The 22117-nt window shown below is 39.6% G+C and overlaps 1 protein-coding gene across 6 annotated transcripts in view; it reads left to right on the top strand.

Annotated features, from left to right (window-relative positions):
- Positions 1–22117, top strand: part of SPAG9 (sperm associated antigen 9) — a 60803-nt gene that overhangs the window by 29730 nt on the left and 8956 nt on the right. For all 6 annotated transcript variants that reach the window (XM_085077627.1, XM_085077629.1, XM_085077628.1 and 3 more), the window contains 21 exons: positions 682–835; positions 4855–5065; positions 5553–5652; positions 6224–6345; positions 9421–9478; positions 10003–10155; positions 10245–10296; positions 10702–10832; positions 12014–12070; positions 12934–13107; positions 13771–13900; positions 14156–14248; positions 14486–14653; positions 15336–15507; positions 16368–16595; positions 17346–17541; positions 17974–18096; positions 18640–18720; positions 19185–19252; positions 19837–19985; positions 21068–21239. In XM_085077627.1, the coding sequence (XP_084933753.1) occupies positions 682–835; positions 4855–5065; positions 5553–5652; positions 6224–6345; positions 9421–9478; positions 10003–10155; positions 10245–10296; positions 10702–10832; positions 12014–12070; positions 12934–13107; positions 13771–13900; positions 14156–14248; positions 14486–14653; positions 15336–15507; positions 16368–16595; positions 17346–17541; positions 17974–18096; positions 18640–18720; positions 19185–19252; positions 19837–19985; positions 21068–21239 (2792 nt within the window). The remainder of the gene's footprint in view (positions 1–681; positions 836–4854; positions 5066–5552; positions 5653–6223; positions 6346–9420; positions 9479–10002; positions 10156–10244; positions 10297–10701; positions 10833–12013; positions 12071–12933; positions 13108–13770; positions 13901–14155; positions 14249–14485; positions 14654–15335; positions 15508–16367; positions 16596–17345; positions 17542–17973; positions 18097–18639; positions 18721–19184; positions 19253–19836; positions 19986–21067; positions 21240–22117) is intronic.

Raw genomic sequence — 22117 nt, forward strand, 5'->3', positions numbered from 1 at the left:
AGTGAAGAGTTGGGGTGAAGTAATTTGCTTTGCTGGTACAAGTTTTTGTGCAGCTTTAGGGTGAAGTAGTGTTGAGCTGATCTTGGGTAAAACTACACAATTTTTGGCTGAGACGTTTGTAACATTGGTAATTCCCTGACCCAGTTCCTTTCTCCTACACAAATCCATGTAATTGCTGTGATCTTCAGGAATAAAATACCCAATGATTTGAGAAGAGTTGCTTGAGGCTTACTGTTTACAGTTTTGCAAATGCTTCAGTTGATGATTTAGCTGTTTGCTGTTGTAGAATTTACGTGGTACTATATCTTAGGAGAAAAAGGTGCAAAATGGTATTTTTAATAGTGGCTGCTGAAAACTGTAATCTGAGGAAACACTTTTTGTCTTATACTTCTGTTGGTGCTTCATTTCTGTAAAACTTCTGTTTGCTACAGATTAGCTGCAGTGTAAATCAATAACTGCTGTTTAAAGCCATGGAATTGCCTGTTGGCAATCATGTGAAATGAGGAATTATTGGGTGCCGTGGCACAGTCTGGCTGTGCTGCACTGTGCATTTAACGGAGCAGCGTCTGGATGTTTGAATTTCACCTGGAATTTCACCACTTCCCTGCTGGTTTCAGAGGCCTGAAAACAAACCGTGTGACACCTGAGATGGCTGATGAACCCTGCCTGTCTCTCCAACAGGAAGGAGCGTCCCATATCGCTGGGCATCTTCCCGTTACCCGCAGGAGATGCTCTGCTCACGCCCGAGGCTCAGAGGGAGGCGGCGGAAACGCCCGCGGCGGAGCAGTGGAAATTCCCCGAGCTGAGCCAGCCCAGGTCCCACACCAGCCTCAAGGTGAGCACAGCATGGTGCCTCTGGGGCAGCAGGAGCTCCCAGGACAGGTGGGAGATCTTTGGGAGGATGGGGAAAAAAAAACCAAATTGAAAGAGAGGAGGGAAACCCCTAAAACATCTCTGTATAAGCCAAGTGTGTTGCTTACTCCAGTGAGCTTTGAGGGAACTTTCTTACTGCAAGAAACAAAGTTTTTGGGGGCATTTTCCAAAGGAGTGATAATACAGGTTAGTTCTCTTATTCTCAGCAGTGGGTCTTTTCTTTCTAAGGACCTTTTTCAAAAGTTCCAACTTGTTTTTCCTGACTAGATATTTTACTAGGTAGTGTAAACAGTCTAATTGGCTTCATTAATGCTGCTTTAGAGGGAAAGCTTTGGTTTCTACATGGGCAGTGCTCTTCATGCAGCCAGGTGTGTGGTGCAGGTGGACCACAGAGCTGAGAGTGACCTAACTTTCCAGAATTAGCCTGTGGTTATGATTTCCCTTACATGTAGCTTGGCTGTAATTCCTGCAATTGTTCTGTGCTCCAGCAGTGAGAGGATGGAGCAGAACAATCTGCAGGAGTGGAGGAATGGGGGAGTGGTGTCAGAGTGTGATGAGTCTGGCAGTCAGGCCTAGGGTGCCCTCACAGCACAGCAGGAGGAGGATCTGCAGGGTGAGAAAACTCCAGAATGTGTAAATCCTCCCAATATATATTTCTTGATGAGGTTTTTTGGAAGACTGTGGATGTAGTGTTATTTCTGGAAAGGCACACAGCTGAGAGGAGTTTCCTCTTAAATGAACTTTATACCTACCTAGCATGGGAGTATTAACTGATAAGAGCTAAAAGAGCTATTTGGAAGTAATAGGAACCTTTTTTTTCCTAGAGGTCATATGGAGATAATGGGAAGAGTAAGTAGTAGTTAATTATAAACATATCAAAGTGACAGTGTGAGTTGGGTTATAAAAATTTGTCATTTAAAAATTATGCTAGCCAGGGTCTTGAATTCATCCAATTCCCTTTGTTTTGTGGTGATTAACATCAGTGAATTGGCAGATTTTAGGAAAGCTGACTGAAATACAGATTAAAGTTATGACTATGAGTAGGTGGAGATGAGGTGGGAAGGGAAGCTCTGATTCCATCCTTTCCCTGTAGAAAATGATATTGGCTACTTCATATTGTCAAAAGAGGCTTCTTGGTGTAATTCTTCTAAAAATAATGCACTGCTAAAATGAGAAGTTACAAAATAGCACAAACTGTAGTTTTTCAAATCTGTTTATTCAGGGTAAGTTTCTTGGGTCCAAAGCAGCATCTTTACTTTGTAGCTGTGAATGTAAAGTACTTCTGAAGTGAACCTGTTGAATAATATGGTACATTGAAGTCAAAACCAGCATTTGAAACTTTTGTTTCTAATTCTTCTCCCCCAAATACTTTAAACATGCAGTACAAGGCACAAACAAGATTCTGCTGTTTTTTCCTGTGTTTTCCATTCATGTCTGAGCATTTCATTAATGGGCAGTGTTTCCTCCAGAAGCATCACAAAAAGGAGGTGGCAGAGATGAAAAAAATCTGGGTGTTTTGTAGTTTGTGCAGTAGTGACATTGCTGGATATCATTGTAAGATGACACACAATTATGTACCAGTCATTCTTTTCTACTCATTTCTGCACAGCATTGCAGATTAGTTACTCCTTCAGATTTAATTATTGAGTTTTTAAACTATTTTTTTCTTTTTTTTTTTTCAGGATAAGTCTTTTGGCAGCATGACCAAAAAAGTCTATTTTGCTAAGTCAACACAGTGGTGACTTTCAGATGTTTAGGATTTGAGATATTCTGATTAATTGTGTCACTTAATGAAATTGCTTTTCATTTTCTTTAGTTCTAGAACAAACATCCATAACAGTTTAATCTGTGTAGCTCCAAAAGTAAGCTAAGTAAATACCACAAACAATAAAGTCAGAAATATAAAATAGATGGGATGATTTGAAATTCCCTTAGGGAAAGGACCATTCTATTCACCATCTTTCCTTGTGCTATCAAGCTATTTTCCTTGAGCTTTGCGTGTGAAAGTCAGTGATCAGTTTGTGCTGCATCAGTTAGTGGATGCTGTTGGAATACAAAGATGTAGAAATGTCTGAGCAGAGCCAGCAGCTCTGCTGAGGTTTTATTCCTTGGTAAGGGGCACCACTTCCTCCCTTCTGTATCTGCTCGCTCAAGTATGAACCATTAGCCAGGGCCTCAACTTCCCCCATTCAAAAGGCAATTGGGTAAATTGCAGAGTAGTTTTTTTTTTCTTTTATTGCTTTGGAGGGGTCTGTATTTTCTGACAACTTTTGACAGCAAATCAAATATTAATAATTGGTGGTTCTGTGATTTACTGTGAAGTTATGAGAGCTGTCAGTAATTGATAGGCAAGTCTTGAAAGTGCTGAATTTTGTTTCTAGGGGTAGCAAATTCAATGTGGGGATGTTGCTATAGGATGCAAGCTTTCATTTATGCTGATACACATAAATGTGTATTGCTGCCTAGCCCCACACAAATAAAAACCTTAAGTTCCAAAAGTAGAAATCTAGAAGTTCTTAATAATCTTATGCTGAGTACCAGTGAGAGAGTGTGTGTCTACATGCAGGTCTCTCCTGTGTTTTTTTTTAATAACCTTAAAATCCAATTTTACTTCCTCCTCAAAAGGGGATGCTGGCAGTATAATGAATTTTTGCTTTGCAAAATCTAGAATTGTTTCACTTTTGACAAGTTCAGCTTTCCTGTATTAACAGATACATTCTCTTGAAATGTCACAGACTTGTCCAGGGGCTTTGCTTTCACCTCTTGATTCCTAAACAAACCCTACAATAACTTTTCATCAAAACTTACCATCCTTCATTTTGCACACAGCAGCCTCAAGTTTCATCTTTATTTTCCCCAGCAAGATTCCTCTAATGGTGTGTGCTAGAAACTCTTGGCCTAAACAGACAGACTTGTTTTTCTCTCTGCAGTGAGCTGTTGTTTACTGTCATGTGCTGCTTAAGTCACAGATCAGACATCTGGTGTGGGTCTGGGCATGAATGAGGGGGAAAATGTGAATGGGGGTAGAATGTGAGTGGAGAGTAGAGGCACAAAAAGGCTGTTGCTATGTCCACGTAGTGACCTCTGGTTGTGTCACCTACAGTCCACCCTGCCCTCCTACCCAGTGCCTGATGCAGCTCTGTCTGAGCAATGGTCCCAGTCTGGAGTCCAGCAGCTGGATTAATTCCATGATTAATGCCATATTTATGGGTATTGACACAGCATCACTGTAAATTGTTGCCAGGAATCATCTCCCTAAGAAGAGCTGTTTGCTGGTGTTCCACAGTGGGTCTGAAATCCAGCTGGACAAGCAGTGACTGCAGTTCCATGTCTCATTCCCAGTGCCAGCCAGGGCTCACAGCTCAGACTGGAAAGCACAGAAATACTGAGTGAAGTGCTTACAAATATACCTGGAGCTGCTCAAAGCCAAGTTGGACAAAGCTTGGAGCAACCTGGTCTAGTTTGGGTTAAGGTTCCTCCCAACCCAAACCATTCTGTGATTATGATTCTATGAAATACTGCACTTTTGTATCAGTTAAATCCATGTTTGCACCAGTGCTTCAAGGTCTGCTTTTTAAGGTACCATGTACTTTTTGAACAATTAATTTTATATCAGCTTTGGGAAGATTGAGCAGTTCATTGTGAAGCTAGAAATACTGTTAGAATGAGAAGGGAAGTTGTTGTCTGGAAGACTTAACAGAAAAACACCCTGAAGTTGTGACTAAAATTACCAGCTGAGATCAAACATTACTGTTAAAAATAAAGGAAGTTTTATGTAGCTATAACTGCTTTAACAAGGGTAGAACACCCAGAGGCTAAAGATGTACTGGCTTAAAGTAGTCTTTTTCTTCCTGTTTCTTTTCATTTCCACAATTTTCAGTAAAATACAGTGATTTTGGTGTCTATTCTTTAGTTTATATGCCCAACTCTAATAACACTTTAATTTGTGTTCATTTTTCACTGGTAATGGTGCAATTTTAGGATGAGCTGTCTGATGTTAGCCAAGCAGGCTCCAAATGTACTACTCCAGCATCCACAGCTGCTTCAGATGTTCCTGTGCTGCCTGCTGAAACCCCTCAAAAGGAAAATGCTGAAGGGCTTGCAAAGGACACAGAGATGTCAAATGAGAAGCTGGATGTAAGCAAGAATATTGAAGTACAGGCAGCTCAAGAGACAAGAAATGTGTGCACTGGTGAGCTGCTTTAACTTCTTCATGTAGGTTACTATGGACCTTGTATTTGATCAATTATTAATTATCATCTGTGGTGCCACAAATAAGAGATACTTAGGTTTTTTACTCAGTATTTTAAGGAGTTCAGAATATGGGTCAGAGATAAGTCTGTTGTTTATTGGTGGCTTTAGTCCTTTTTTCTTTAGAATCAGAATTATTTATGACTTTTCCTTGACAATAGAAAAGGCACAGAGTCATGAAGGGTTGGACTGCTTGGTTTCAACTGCAGAAATAGTAGGAAATAACTACTGTTGGATGACTTTTGTTAAATTCAGGAGAGATGCAGAAATTCAGTTTCTGCACTACAGTGTCAAAATTTCTGGGTCTTTTCTTTTAATTACCTTTGAATAGAGGTATCCTAAGTTGGTGATTGATTGATAACTCCTACATGTAGTTAATGGGTCATGATGATTTTGTTTATGGACATATATCACTTGCTTTGCCCCAGGGGGAAATGAAAATGAAGAAAAATCTGAAGTTCAGGCAATCATTGAGTCAACTCCAGAGTTGGATATGGATAAAGATCTCAGTGGATATAAGGGTTCCAGGTAAGTTCTGTGTTGTGATTTGAGGAAAAAGACAATTTTTAGAAGATTATATAAAGATGCTGTGTGCAGGAATTTTCCTTTTTCCTGTCTTTATTTCATTCTTATGGTGAGATGGATAAAATTGCTCAGTATGGTGAATCTTAAGGGTCTAAGAGCTTTGTGTGAACAGAGCTGCTTCTCTGACCAGAGGAATATTTTGACCTCTTACTATTCAGTTCTCTCGCATTCTTATTATATGAAATGACTTCCAGTTTAGCTGAGCTGTCTGTTCTTCAGGCATTTGGGCTGACTAAGTCCTGACACAACTGAATTTCTATAGGCCAAAACCTGATATGCTTTAATGTATTAAAATCCTGTCCAACTCAATATCAGCAACTGCTTCAAGTTTGGGATCTTGATGGCAAAGCACTATTTGAAAATAGAATCTAGAACTTTTAAGCCAGCTGAAAACTTCTGGAGTTTTTTGGGAGGAAGAAATGAACTACTGGTAAAAAAATACAGAGAAAACTTTTCTTCATTGTGGGAATGTTCTCTCCCTGCTTTTTCATGTCTTGTTTAATTCTCTGCCCAGCACTCCCACCAAAGGCATCGAGAACAAAGCGTTTGACCGTAACACAGAGTCACTCTTTGAAGAGCTGTCATCTGCTGGTTCTGGCCTAATTGGAGATGTGGATGAAGGTGCAGATTTACTGGGTAAGAAAGGTTATTTCAAGATGCTGTATACAGCAATTTTCCTTTTTAGGAAGTGCTTAATTATTCTTGCTGGATTTATTGTTAGGCTTCATTTGCATTAAAATTGTTTGAGTAGCATCCTAAGGTAGTCATTGGAATGCAAAACCAGGAGAAAGTGTTTGTTCTTTCCTATAATGAAGTCAGCCTGAATCTTTTGGGGCACTCCTTACACTATTCTCTAATTCATTTCTCCCTGTATGTTCTCTTACATAAGGATTTTTATCTCAAGGCAGGATTTTTGTCTTGAACTAGTTTCAGTAGTTTTATTCAGGTTATGCCTGATCTGTAGTGGCCTGGCTTTATCACCTCTTCAGGGATTTTAACTTGAAAGAGAATTGCAGCAAAATGCAGTGGTGGTAATTTGAGAATCAAACTGTTAATTGATAGGGGAGGGGAAACCCACTTTTCTCTTTCTCCAAAGCAGCTTTCTGCTACTTCTGTGCTGACTGAACAAAATGTAAGTTTTGGGAATATGAGTTGACCAAGATCAAAAAGGTCATTAGAAGAAATAATCTTTCTATAAACAACATATTTTTGGCCATATAGTTCAGGGCTCATTTTGAAATAATGCAAGCTGGTACTATGGAATGTATAAAATGCAGATGCCACTCTTGCTTGAGGAATGGGTTGTATGCAGACAATCAGCAGCTTGTTTGCTTCTGTCCTCTGACCCAGCAAAAATACAGATTGTTAGGACTGTTAAAACTCCTGTGTGCAATCTGGATTTCTGGTTGCTCAGTGTTCCATCAGAAACTTATTTTACATCCACCAGGTGACGTTTCTGCAGGTATTACTCAGCAGGAGTAATGGGCCTGTCCCCAGTCTGAGATGGTTTTTCTTTGTGTCACTCTGAGCAGTGAGGATCTCCACATCCTTACTGCAACATCCTCAATCCAAAACTCCTGGATGTCACTCCATTGTTACAGGGACAACTTAATCACACATTCTGCATGCAAAAATACAGATCCTGGAGAAGTATTAACATGGAGCAGCTTCCATCCCTTAGCTGTGATAAACTGCTTAAAGAAATCAAACATGTGTCAGGATGTCCTGATTCCAATGCTTTGTTTTCCATGGGCAAAAAATAACGTACTTTTTAGTATTACTTACTGAAGGTTTGTCAGTGAATTTATTAACATTTTCTGTAAATTTACTGCTGGCAACACCAGTGTGTGCAAACTAAGCCCAGGGTTATACCTGCATTTGTTATGCAGAATGTGTTCATCTGAAAATTTTATTTTAGAATTGTAATTTCACTTTGAGGACAACCATAGTCCAAAACCTGCAAAGCCAAACCTGCATCCAGGATAGTCTGTGTGTTTCAAGCATTTGGATCTGTTCTAAGTGAGCATTAAACTCAGTTTGGAGTTGTGTAAAAGTAGTTAATTGGGATTCTCTAATCTGTTTTCTCTTGGGCTGCATACCCAGGGGAATATTCTGGTGTGTATGCTTCTTTTTTCAAAAAATCTTTGAAATTTGTTGCTTCTCCAGTTAGGCGTTCTTGGCTGCTGCTCTCATAAAATACATTCTCTGCATTTTTTTCCCTGCTTGGTAACTATTTTTTTTTTTTTTTGCTGTTGCACTCTGGCTTTCTAGTTTTTGTTCTTGCATTATAAAAGATCTTGACACCTGTTGGACATGATCCTATATCCCTTTATCTGTGAATACTGAAAATGCTTAAAAAGCAATAGCTACGTGAATAAGATCTCTTGATGGCTGCAGCATAGGGGATTTCTCCAGATATTGATAAATTAACAATGGCTGATCTAAGTTGCTTCACTATTAAATCTCATTTATTTTTAATCCAAAACCCAGAGAGGGAAATGTCAAAAGAGGGAACTTTGATTTGCATGTCTATTTATAGATACCTTTTTTCTTTGTTATCCAAATATTTTTTAAGTCTTCTGCTGCCAAAGTTGCTTAGAAGATTGTGTTCCTAAAGTATTTTAAAAGGCCTCCACCATTAAGATACCTCTTTCATTAGTTATGTTAATCTTGAATTAACATAATTTCTTCTGTTATCTGTGTGGCAATTATTTTGCTGTGCAAAATAATTATTCTTTCCCCAAATTATAGTTTTAAAATCCTTTAATATTTTCAAAATTAGGTATGGAAACAGTAGGGTGAGAAATGAATTTCCAGAAATTTAAGTAACATTGAAGTATTTACATGAAAAGTTATGTTCACTTTTTGCCATAATAACATATTAATTGGAAACTTCTGAATGGCTTAGCATTTCTTCCATGTACTGTGCTTCTAAATTATTTCACAGAAAATGAGAGACTTCTGTTAAATTACTGATTTTTTTTTTTAAGAGGTTTAACCAATGGAAATGGTTGTGACAAACTTAAATTCTTCAACATCTGTCTTCTCTATAAATCCTGCTTCTAATCACATCACATCCCACTTCAGATTTTTGGTGGTGGCTTTGTTTTAATTCGCTCTTACTTCCTAAGTCTAAATCTTTTATTGCTCCTCGCTCATACTACACCTCACATGAAATGTTTCTTGTTCTTGTTTTTGCTCTACATGGAATGCATGGGCTTTAAAGACCATAATTTCTTTGGTAAGGTATCATTTGCTCGGGGGAAATCTGCAGGGCTTTCACAATCTCAGCTTTATTCAGCATGTCTTGTGTCTAGAACTGATATATACTTTGGTATCTAACATGGTATAAAAGACAGCTGAGCATTTTAAACTTCTATTTTGTGGCCTAATACTGGTGCAGCATATGCTGTGTTTGGTTTTTGGCTTAGTACTGTAACATCTTCTAAATAAAGAGTAGGTGGAGGCAGCACTGGCCTGTGCTTAGCCAGGGATGCCTTTGGGTTTTAATTGAAGTCAGACTGGGAGAAGGTGGAGGGGAAAGCTTATTGTAGAAGGTAGGTTGGACCTGAAACTTCAGATAGCTCACAGTTCTTCTGACAAGTTGGTCATACTTAAAATTCAGTTGGCTTTAGGCAATGGCAAAGTGTAAGTTTTGTAAAAACATCCATTTTTATTTGCTAATTTCATGTGTTTGTTTCCTTTGGAAAGGAATGGGGCGTGAGGTTGAAAACCTGATTTTGGAAAACACTCAGCTGCTCGAGACAAAGTAAGTGAGAATGTTTGTATAAAAAATACTGACTTTCTGTTATTTCTTAATATCTTCTTACAGAAACTATACAAATGGCTTTCAGTTCTAAGAGTAGTAGTGATATGAGTATTTTGAATTTGTAGATGTATTTGGCTAAGTCAGTATTCTTCTAGAAATTAAGGACCTAAGAAGCAAAAGCTGCTTTTATCCTTGTAAGGCTCCAAGAAATGCAGTGCTGTGTCCTGATGAGATAACTCCCTGTCAGAAACACAGCTGTAAGTGCAGAGGCAAATCCACTGGAGCACTCTTGAGGAGTTTATTCTAAGCAAACTGATTTATCAGTACTTTTTTCTAATGCAGAGATGTGAATGTGTTTGAACATTGGAGATCTGGGGGGAGATAGTTTGACCTCCAAGAAAGCTGTGTCTTTTTACAGCAACTCTGTGTAAGAAATGTGTAGCTATTCAAAAACAAAACCAGGCTGAAGATGAGCTGTGAGACCCTGGCCATCCTTTAACCATGTGTTTTCAATATTTGTGTAGAAATGCACTGAATGTAGTGAAGAACGATTTAATAGCAAAGGTGGATGAATTGACCTGTGAGAAGGATGTACTACAAGGTGAATTAGAGGCTGTGAAACAAGCAAAACAGAAGCTTGAAGAGAAGAATAAAGAACTGGAAGAAGAGCTGAGAAAGTAAGTTTAATTCTGTGGTTGTAAAAAAGAAAAAGAAGAAAAAAAACTACTGTGGTATTTAATGCAGCTGTTTTTCATTTTGTATTTAGAGCTCGTGCAGAAGCAGAGGAAGCAAGACAGAAAGCTAAAGAGGATGATGATGTAGGTGGATGTATGTGTGTGGTTTTGGGGATGTCATTCTGTGGGACAGTAGAAGTCCTTGTGTTTGAGTGCTGCTAAACTTTACTGCTTACAATGCAGTGGTAAAGTTCCTCCATGTATAGAAAAGACAGAAGATCTAAAGAGCACAAGTAAACTTAAAATGACAGTGATTAGTTTGCTTTCTTTCCTCTCTGTCCACTATTATCACACTCCTTTCTGAAGAACTGTTTTAATTCCGATTATTTTGCATACAAAGGACGGGAGGAGAGGAAGGTAAAACTCAAGACTTACAAACAATTTGGAACCTGGCCTTGTGCCTTAGACTGAGCTCTCAGGAGGCAGAGGGTGGCTCTGCAGGGCCCTGTGGTGCTGCTCTGTCCCTGCCATGGTGTTTCCTGTGCCCAGAGCGATGTCCCCACGGCGCAGCGGAAACGTTTCACCCGCGTGGAGATGGCGCGGGTGCTGATGGAGAGGAACCAGTACAAGGAGAGGCTGATGGAGCTGCAGGAGGCTGTGCGATGGACTGAGATGATCAGGTGAATTCTCTTCTACAGTCTTTGACAGACCTCTTTGTGATTTTTTTTTTTTTTTAGACCTCTTTGTGATTTTTTTTTTTTTTTTTTTAGAGTGATCTGGGTGGTAGCTGAATTCCTTTCTGCTCGTTTTCCTCATGCCCATGTGTAATTGTTTTTAAATTATGGGCATGGAACTTGTCAAAATATTCCTGGTGAGAACTCTGTGAAGATGTGTTACTTCTTCATGAAGTACATATGTGAAATACATGCATTTTTTCAAGGGATGCTTATTTTGGAGTAGTTAGAAAAGTTGGTAATTTTAAATAATGTTAATTTGGTGGGCAGTAAAAATTACTGTGTGTGCACATACCTTGTGATGTCAAAATAGAGATAATGTAGACTTCAGATTGAGCATAATCCTTTTGGAAGGACTTGAGTTTTCAGAGGAAAGCCCAATTTAAAGCTGTGCAAGGTTTGTTAAATCTAAGCAATAAAGATGGTGATTTGGTCTAATTTCAATTCTGAATATTGACTTGTTTGGAAGGTGTGGTTTAAAAACATAAGTGTTCTGCCTCAGAGCTCAGCCCAGCTCATCCTTGTCCTGAGCACAGGTACCACAGGCTGTGGTGCTGCCTGCTGGCCACAGACAGCAGTGACATGTAATTGTTCCCATTGTCCTCCTGCCTGTGAGCCTTTGGGAGGAAATATCCCAACAGCCATGGCTTGTTTTCTATAGCTATTGTCTGCTGCAGAAATCCTCTCCTATCTCTTATCTATGGCTATGGGAACACTCACTTTATCAATTATTTACTGATGTGTTCAAGGATAAGAGGCTTTAAAACAAAAAGCAATGGTTAAAATATTAAATAGGGGGCAGAATAATTTAAAATGGTTTGTTGCTTTCTTTGAGCTGTTTTCATTGCAAAGTGTTATGCAGATTTGTCTCTTCTGTGTGAAAAGTAGTTGCCAATTGTTTGGGATGCAAAGACATGTGGATGAAGTTTATTATGTAACTTCAGTTCCTTTAGTGGGAATTTTAATATTGTGCTCTGATCAGAAAAGAAGTAGCACTGTGAAAAAACAGGCTTTGTTACTTTCAAGATATTACCCTTTTTTTAAAAAATAGGAGTTACACACTGTTCCTTTCCTGTTCCTTTTTTGGTTGTTGCTTACTCAGTAAACTTGGAATTCATTTCTTGTAGAGCATCAAGAGAAAATCCAGCCATGCAAGAGAAGAAGAGATCAAGCATTTGGCAGTTGTAAGTATAGAAACACAACTCACTGGCAGAAATAAAGACCCTAACCAATTAGCTGGCACATTGGTGTATGTTAGCTAATTGTTTTTTGGCAGATGAAGAAGTCTTAACCCTTCTCCTCTTGTTGCCCAGCATGCCAGCTCGGTAAGACTGGTCTGGAAGACAAAATGTGTCGTAAGCTGCAGCACGTAGTGAGTGCCTGTGCACTTTGTGAAGTTAAATGCCAAAGTGCTGGAGTTTTTTACTACCTGAATATGCACCAGGATTCTTGTTCTGAACATTTTTCTGGGTTCATTTTTTATGATGGAAAGTAGAAACCTGAGTAGCATGTGTGGATTGCATTTATTTCAGCTTCCTTTTCCTCTGTGAAGTGCAGCTTACTGATTGTCACATTCTCCTTGCTGACTTTGAGCTCTTTAAATCTAAACCAGTGTTTTTCACAAGAAGATATTTGTCAAATAATCCTTTTGATGTTGTGGTTTGCTGATAACTGTTCTAGCTTTTTGCCTAGAAAACGGAGGGTTTTTTTAAGTGCTCTCTGCTTGAACTAATGTGCTTCATAAAACTGTCTTCCTGGTGTGATGTTCACATCCTCATTTTGTTGGTACCCTGTGGATGTTAATTCAAAACGAAGTTCCCATTGCATTTGATGAACAAATGGGATGATAACTCTTTAAGAATTCTTCTGACTGACATGAGGTTTTGTGCTTTGAGAGTGTTACTGAGTGTGTGGTGGCTGCTGCTATGTTGGGCTCCAGTTTCTTAGTTTAACTGTCTTGAGCAGGCTGGCATATGCTGTGTTTTGCCTGCACAGGCAAATTTGGATGTATCTGACAAATCTTGATTCTTGTCTTTTTCTCTTCTAGTTTTAGCAGGCTCTTCAGTTCATCCAGCAATACAGCAAAGAAACCAGAACCTCCTGTCAATGTTAAATATAATGCTCCAACCTCGCACATTACTCCGTCAGTCAAGAAAAGAAGCAGCACCTTATCTCAATTACCCAGTGACAAATCTAAAGCCTTTGAATTCCTCAGTGAAGAGTAAGACATCTTGGTTTTATGCTACTAGATATGCTGTAGCAAGTGTTTACTCTTGCAGTCCTCTGAGAGTACTAGCATGCTGCTAAGTGGAGTATAATGTTCTCCTGAAGTGAGTGTTGACATGTAAGAATTCAAGATAGTGCAGAGTGAATTGTGCAGCAATGGGTGAATGCTCTGAGCACCTGGCTGAAATATTCTACTTGGTAAATCCCACTGTCTTCCACAAAAGTGCATTTAGGCACAGGAGGCAGCACTTGGTACACTTCTATATGCAAATATTGTAGCTGAGCTGTAACTGTACAGGTACTTCAGGTTCACTTAAGAGGCTAACAAGTATCTGCCATTTTTCTTTTCTCCTGTGCTTTGTTTTGGCAATATATCCTTTTTATTTACAGCTTTTAAAGCCCCTAGTAGAGGTACATAACCCAAGTTAATTTCCTTGAAGGACACTGGCAATAAACTTTCTGGCTTTGCCTGTTTTTCACCAGTCCCTTAGAAACACAGGAAACCTGGTGTTTCAATAGGTGAAAAAAGCAGGGGTAATCCTTGATAACCCACTGCTTCCACAGAGATCTTGATTATTGAGTTTAACAGCAACTCTCATTGCACAAAGAACTCCAAAGAGCACGAATAACAGATTCCTCAATGGTGCTTCTTGCCCAGAACTGAAGCCAGTTTAGCCTCGCGCCGGGAGCAGAAGAGGGAGCAGTACCGCCAGGTGAAAGCTCACGTGCAGAAGGAGGATGGCAGAGTGCAGGCTTTTGGCTGGAGTCTACCTCAGAAGTACAAACAGGTATTGTGGTTTCAGGTGGAATGGGAGCAGCTTCATGTTTTGTCACATCTGGATGGGCTGTGATTTCACAGCTCGTGTTTGAGTGATTCCAGCTTTTTGGGGTGGACTTGGCAGTGGAGAATCTTTCTAAGGAAAACATCAATGCAAAACTCTTAATTGCATTTAGTAAAGTCTGAGCAACTGATTCCACAGATTGTAAACCTCTTTTAAAGGGGAGAGCTTTTCCATTTTGTTTTTTTGGCTTTTTTTGCCTAGGTGGCAAATGGTGGACAGGGTGAAAATAAGATGAAGAACTTGCCTGTGCCTGTTTACCTGAGACCTTTAGATGAGAAGGATACCTCTATGAAGGTAGGATATTTCCAGTGATGATACCTATAGCTTAAATATTTTTATTTTGGACTCAATTATGTTCTTTTTGAAACACAGTGAAGAAAAATTTAAGCTTTAATAGACTTTAATTGTAACGAATAACTTAAAATGGACTGTGGATATATAGTAATGTTGATATTACTTAGCATATTGATGAATGGTTGTGTTTCCTTTTTCATTTTGCCATTTAAGTGAAACATTTCTTTTTCTCCCAAGCTGTGGTGTGCTGTAGGGGTGAACCTGTCAGGAGGGAAGACACGAGATGGAGGCTCTGTGGTTGGTGCCAGTGTGTTCTACAATGACGTGACTGCTGTGGATGCAGATGGCAACAAGCAGCAAACAGGATCCCAGAGCAGCTTAGATAAACTAGACCAGGAGCTGAAGGTAAGGGCACTGCAAGGCACATTTAATAAATTATAAAGGCAAACATCTTTACTGTGTAACTGTAGAGTAATAAAGTATTTTGTAATTGGCTTATTGGTAACAAATAGCTTTTTCTTGGGTAGGCATCAGCCCAGGATATTTAGGTTATTGAATCCAGCTACAAAAATGCTTTGATTCTTCACTTGCTGGCAAATCTCAGGAGCAAATCAATTTTACATCAAAATGATGTACTGCTTATATCAGTGCTGCCTCCTTTAAAACCCATTTGTGACAGAAGTGTTTATGTTCTGCCATGAATGGAATTCATATGAAGGACATAAAAACAGAGGCTTCATTTTGAAGTGCTTTGGGATATCACATTAACCTGTGGTGATACTGAGTATGGCAGCTGGCATGTCAATAGTATTCTTATTTTGTACTGGTCTACCTATATAATTATGCAGTATAATTATAATATTTTCTATATTTTTAATAGAAGTATGAAATGGGGGAGCTTTATACTTCAAATACACAAAGAACAAGTAACTACATGGAATTTTACAATGGCATTGAAGATATTTAACTTCCCACATATTTATGTGTATTTCTGTAGGTGAAAATCTAAGACCATAAAAGATCACAGGTAATAATTCTATCCTTGTCCCCCTTCTTGTTGTTCACTTCTGCCTTTATTCTCCTTCAGGATCAGCAGAAGGAACTGAAACATCAGGAAGAATTATCCAGTCTAGTTTGGATCTGTACTAGCACACATTCTGCTACAAAAGTTATCATCATTGATGCAAATCAACCAGGAAATATCCTGGACAGTTTCATTGTTTGCAATTCTCATGTGCTTTGCATTGCCAGTGTGCCAGGTAAGCACTTGCACTGTTTCAGCTCCTGCTTTTTTAACTGTTTCTCTTCAGCTTTCCTTGTGCAATGAAAACCCACAGATTTGTTACTTAGTGTGATCAAATGTTACTGTAGCACAGCAATAAGAAAGTTTTTAGTTGCATAGAAACTGCGGCATTTCTTCCCTCCTGTTCCACTCTTTAGTTGCCTCCTGACCTAAATTAACAGAAAATCGGAGAGCTGTCAGCAGCCGAGGGGAACTGTTTTGTTTGATGTATTATAAATTGTGCAATAGTGTCAGGATTTCATGGAACTGTGAGCATCACCAAAAGAACAATATGTTGGTTGCTTTTTTGACTTCTTCAGCCTCTTGAAGATAAGCAGCAAGTCTTGGAGCTTCCTGCAGAGGGAATCCTTGTTGCATTTGAGTGCCTTTTAAAATTATGAGAGTTGAACATGAGAAAACCAGTTTTTCTTCCAGAACGAAGGATCTATTGCAGCTAAATTCTTTTTAGAGATGTAGATAGGTGTCCCTGCATACCATGCACTGTTATGAAATCTGATTTTAGAGGAAAATTAAATAGGAATTAATATTAATTAATCAATAATAAAATGGGAATAGGTAATTAAAATAGGAATAAGCCATTTGGAAAACTGCAGATTGAAACACAGTGAATGACATTGTTGTGCAGCATATGTAAATCTTGGTTTTGTTTTGTGAGCTGTGTAACCGCATCTTCCACATTTGCTGATCACCTTAAAATAACCTTGTTGACAGGGGTTATCTGCATGTTTAATCTGAGTTGCTGGAGAGCTCATTCACTTTAAAGCTTTCTTATTCCAGGTCTGGGTATTCTGTGATTCTGAGTTTCATCTCTTGCAGGGGCAAGGGAAACAGACTACCCTGCAGGAGAAGAAGGGTCCCAAGAAGCAGATTCCAGCCAAGTGGACAAGTCCTCCCTGTGTGGCAGCATGACCAGCAACAGCTCTGCAGAGACTGACAGCCTGCTGGGGGGCATCACCGTGGTGGGCTGCACTGCTGAGGGGCTCACAGCACCTCCTGGCACTCATGACACCAATGGGGCCTCACCTGTGGCAGAGAAACAGTCAGGTGTGTGACACTGCAGGTGTGTCAGGCAGGTGTGTGACACACAGTACAGATGTGTCAGGCTAGGTGTGTGACACACTGCAGGTGTGACACAGGGCCAGGTGTGTGACACACACACTGCAGGTGTGACACAGGGCCAGGTGTGTGACACACAGTGCAGGTGCAGCTGGAAATGAGTGTAATAGTGTGTGAGCTATGGTGACACAAACACTAAATCTGTGTAATTGTAGCTAAAAACTTGGTGGAGGTGGCATGGAAATAGGTAGTTTTGAGAGAATTCTTGTGCATGCTCTAAAGAGAGATTTTAAGTTAATATTTGAATGCAGATCTTGCCAGAGAGCGACTAGAATAAATGCCTTGGATTTTGTTGAGTCTTCATAGAGATTTAAGTGAAGCTGATTATTTTATAAACATTTTTTTCTGTCACATGCCCTGCAGAACTGTGTGGTGATACAATTGGCAATAGATATGTGGTGGTTGGACTTGCTCACTGCTGTCCTAATTAGTCACTTAAAGGCCAATCTGGGCCTTCAGTTACTGGGTTGGTACTTAAAGTGACTGGACATTGATTTATACAGTGCAACCTGCTAAAGTTTGGGCATTTCTGTGTGATTTTTTTTTTTTTTTAGATGAAAAGATCTAGATTGTAACTGCCTGGCTATCACATCTATACAAAGTATAAGGTTCTGGCTGTTTTAAAGAATAGATTCTGTTGCAGTTGTTAAAAGGTTTTCAAATTTGTTTGTTTCATAGATATTGCAACTGAAAATAATTCAGTAGATGAGAACATTCCAACAGCAGAGGAGGCAACAGAAGCAACAGAAGTCAATGCAGGGACAGGAGAAGACACAGCTGATATTGCACAAACTGGAGTCTACACAGAGCATGTCTTCACAGATCCCTTGGGAGTGCAGCACACAACAGAGGCATCCCCAGTGTACCAGCCTAAGTACATAGTCTCAGTCCTTGTACCTCTTGAATGTATTTAAAGAGAGAAATATAGTGTATGTAGGAAGTTAGCATGGAGATAAGATCACTACCTTTTTTTTTTCTGAGGTGTGTTGAGGTTTACATAAGTAGTCTTGGTACAAGACTGTGCTTTGTGACTCTCTTCTGCCTTTCCCCAGAGATACCAGCAATACTGACAGGCTTGAATGGAACCTAATTTTCCTTGTAAAAGCAAATGTCCACTTGAAGAAAGTCATTGTTATTGGGGTTTTCATCCATAGTGCACTTTCCTGTGTGGTTAGTGTGTTTTTAAACACCTCATGTACTTCAAAAGGCAGTGTAGGAGCTCCCAGCAGTGAAGTAAGTGGCTGGGTTGTAGCCTGAGTACTCTGTGCAGTCCATTAAATGTATTTTAACTGGTGTTTTTTTCTAGTACTGAGTCAGAGTTATATAAAGATGTTGCAGTTCTGCCCAATGAGCAAGATCTAGTGAGAGAAGAAGCACAGAAAATGAGTAGCCTTTTACCCACCATGTGGCTTGGAGCACAGAATGGATGGTAAGGAACTGCTAATCTTGGTACATTTAGTTGAAATAATTACTTTAAACTTGCTTCTTGTGCCTGCAGGCCTGATAACTGTCTCGAGCCAGGATTAAGTGCAGGAAGATCTCAAGAGAGCCAAAACCATGAATGCTTTGCTGCATTTTTAGGCCTTATAGAATTCAAAGGAAGTATTGTAGGTGATTAGCAAGGCCTTTTTGGTGGATAATGCTTCATCTGCAGAAAAGTTCTGGGGGTTTTTTTGTACTGAAAGAAATTGTCATGGTCTGATAATTCCATAACTTTCAATATTTTAATATGCTAGAAAAAATATATTGTCGTTTTTACTGCAGATGGATCTGTAAAGGAGTTTGTAATGCTTTAGGTCTCTGAAAAGCCATTCTGTTGCTCGTGTAGTTCTTCCTTTCAGTCTATACATAGTTTCCAGTGGGAGATGAAAACTTATTTTCCCTTTGATTGTGGATTTTAGTTGATAAGGGTTTTTCTTGTGGTTGTTTTTGCCTGGTAGTGCTTTTAATGCCTCCTGATTTGTCTTTGCAGCCTGTATGTTCATTCGTCAGTGGCCCAGTGGAGGAAATGTGTTCATGCCATTAAACTTAAAGATTCTATTCTCAGTATTGTGTAAGTCCTGAAAGAATGTCATGTAAATCATAATGAATTTCCGTTAAAATACATTCAAAGTTTAGCTTTAGATTTCCTCCTCAGATATTGGGAATGTCAGTTGCCATAACTGCCTGCATGCTCTTTGAGGGACAATGGAAAACGTTTGGGGAGTAAGGAAAATAAAAGGAATCTACCTGTTGGAAATACATAGCCCAAATGATGAGCTGTAGCTACTCAAAACAGTTATAGGTTGTTATCCTTGCTGTTTCCTTCAGGCACTGTAGCCAGATAGATTTCAAGCTCTCTGACCTGGATTTTGACACCTTTGTTACATCCCTTCTCTTGAGCTGCATTGTAGAAATCAAAACACTAGGGCTAACAGACTGTAAAAAAAATGCTGAAATGTTTCTACCTTGCTTTAAAGCTGCCTTTGGAGCAGAGCAGTCTAACAGTGTGTGTTGCTGTGTTTCCTTTTTCCCCAGACATGTCAAAGGAATCGTTTTGGTTGCACTGGCTGATGGGACACTCGCCATCTTCCACCGGGGAGTTGGTAAGGATTCTCCTACACCTGCAAACCTGGGGTTTTTTAACAGCATTCAGGAAAGAAATGTGCTATTTTAAAGTCATATTTTGATCATATATTCCCCAGTGGCCATTTTACAGGTTGTCATGGGAAAGATTTCAAGTTAACTTTACTTTTTAGGTTTCAGGTGCCTTTGTTAAGATCTTGTAGCATATTTAAAAAAAAATCTTTGCTGCCCAACGTTTCTATGTTCAGCCAAGCAGCAAGTGCCTGCTGCTGTGTGGGAAGCTGTTTGTTTTCACATATACTGGTCCTAGCCAAGCAGAGCATTTAGCACTGGGTAACTTGCTGATTTAAAAATGTTTTGCTGGGGTTTTAACCTGGATCATTGTACAACTTTTATTTTTTAGAAAAAGTAGCATTTGGAATATTAATTGCTGGGGTTTTTTTAATGAGGAGCCTAGCTAGAAACTTGTATTAACTTACCCAGATTCTTGCAATGCTTAAAAAAAAAATCAGACTAAAGATAGCTGCTTGTACTTCTAAATTTTCCTTCAATTCCCAGGAGCCTGTGTTTAGATCTGCTTTTTGTTTTCCTCCTGTTTTTGCAGATGGTCAGTGGGATTTGACAAACTATCACCTCCTGGACCTTGGCCGGCCACACCACTCCATCCGGTGCATGACAGTGGTGCATGACAAGGTCTGGTGTGGCTACAGGAACAAAATCTATGTTGTTCAACCAAAGGCCATGAAAATAGAGGTAAGTTCAAATGGTGATTAAAATAATTCAGTGTTATGCTTTAATGCTGCAGCTCAGACTCCAGAGTAACTCCAGAAACACCTGTTTTTATCAGTACAGAAACAGGTAACCAAGCAAATTTGTTTTAGTTAGTATTACATTTTCTTGAGATGTTATCATTGTTTGGGAAGATTTTAAGCCATGATAAGACAGTTTTTACTTACTGAAACCAGTTTTTGGAGGGTTTAGTGCTCCACTTTTAGCTGGCCAGAAACTGCAAAGTGTCCTTGTGCCAAGCTTGTAGGGTCAGACCCCATCTTATTCTCTGTGTGCCTCATTTTGTTCTCCACCCACTTGTAAACTCCTCTGTAATCTGTCTTTGCACACTTTAGAGGTTTGTGAGTGTTAATCTTGAATGCACCCTCCAGTTAGAGAGTAGTTCATGCAAGATGTGTGAGCTTTTATCTGTGTTTTATCTGCAGTGTTTAATCTGTCATCTCAAGGGCACAAAGTGGCTGAGGTTTCTGCAAGCCTTGAGCAATAGCAGTGCTTCAGCTCCTGCTAATTGGCCTGAGACATGGGCCAGGCCTTTGAGAGTGACTGCTCAGCTCTTCTGAAAAGATCAATCACCCAGTTAATAACCTGTTTCTGTGAAGAAGACTCTAAATATATATATATATGGGAAAACTGAAATGAAGTTGATACGAAAGTGAGATGGGTTGTTTTGCTGGTGGACAGTGTGTGTTTTACACAGGTGGGTTTGTTTGTGAGAATCAGTCATGGCAGAACGAGGAATAAAAGCACTTTTTGGATATGTGGACCTTGAGCAGCATCTCAGACCAAAAAGGCTCCAGGTTCAAGGGAGACAGAAGCTTTAGCAGGCTGGGATGAGATGTGTAAATGAAGACAGAGTAGGAAACTACAGCTTTGAGACCCAACTTAGGGAGGGGAATCAGCAATTTTACAGCATCACATGGTTTTTGTAACTAAGCTCAACACTCCCTGTGTGATCTCGCAAATCAGAGTGTCATGCTCAACTTAAAACTACCTTCCTTCCCCTTCCCTTTATTCCACCTTCTGATTTGACCCCCAATGTTTCCTAGAAGTCCTTTGATGCCCACCCCAGGAGGGAGAGCCAAGTGAGGCAGCTGGCGTGGGTGGGTGATGGTGTTTGGGTGTCCATCCGCCTGGACTCCACCCTGCGCCTCTACCACGCCCACACCTACCAGCACCTGCAGGACGTGGACATTGAGCCCTATGTAAGCAAAATGCTTGGTAAGTTCACCCAAAAATGGTGTCTCCTTGCTGGCTGCTGCCTCCTTTTCCTGCTAGGGATCAGGCAGTTGGGGCAGGGCTGGGTTGGAAGGGAAGTTAAATCAGTTGGTGCAAATCTAAGTCAGTCTGTAAAGCATGATGGGTCATCTGCTGCAGTCATCTGTTAGTCTGTTGATCTTACCTGGTGTGTAAAGTGTCCTGAAAAACTCCAGACTAAGGAGGAAAATGATGGCTGGGTTGGGCAGGCACCAGCAGAGACACTATAGTCTTTCTCTTTTTCTATGCTGATCTATATCAGTATAAACGGGAAGCTAAAAATGGGAAGAATCCATTACTTGCCTGGAAAAAATGTATCTTTTTTCAAAAAACTCCCACAAAATATCAAATTCTTATTGCTATGGAACCTAATAAGCTGATTTTTTTGCTTTAATATCTATATAAGAGCAGTTTGACCACCTACATTACACAACAAATATGGATAATTGGGCCCTGGGAAATCCTTCCCAAGTCACTGCTGTGCATTGCACGTGGCTGGTCAGCCTTCTGCCCCCCTCATTGTGCTAATGAACGAGAAATTAATTTTAATGGATGAGAACTCATTATCTTAAAGTATCTGTAAACTCACTTTTTTTGCTTGTTTTAAAAACTGGTAAGCTCCAGAAGATTTTACTGTGCAGCATTATGGAGCTGTTATAGCTTTTTTGCTTTCTTATAGTTAATTTAGATTTTTACAATATAGATTCTCACCTTAATCACAGCATTGTAGCCTTTTAGGTTATCTTTACAACTTAAATGTGCTCCCCTTTTGTTTCTGTCTGAAGTGGGAGGGAGTTGCTTGTCTGTGTGATTTGGGAGTTGGATTTAAGATTCTCTGTTGT

The sequence above is a fragment of the Lichenostomus cassidix genome, chromosome 18 (assembly GCF_008360975.1).
Source record: "Lichenostomus cassidix isolate B80296 chromosome 18, HeHo_3.0, whole genome shotgun sequence".
Classification (NCBI taxonomy): domain Eukaryota; kingdom Metazoa; phylum Chordata; class Aves; order Passeriformes; family Meliphagidae; genus Lichenostomus; species Lichenostomus cassidix.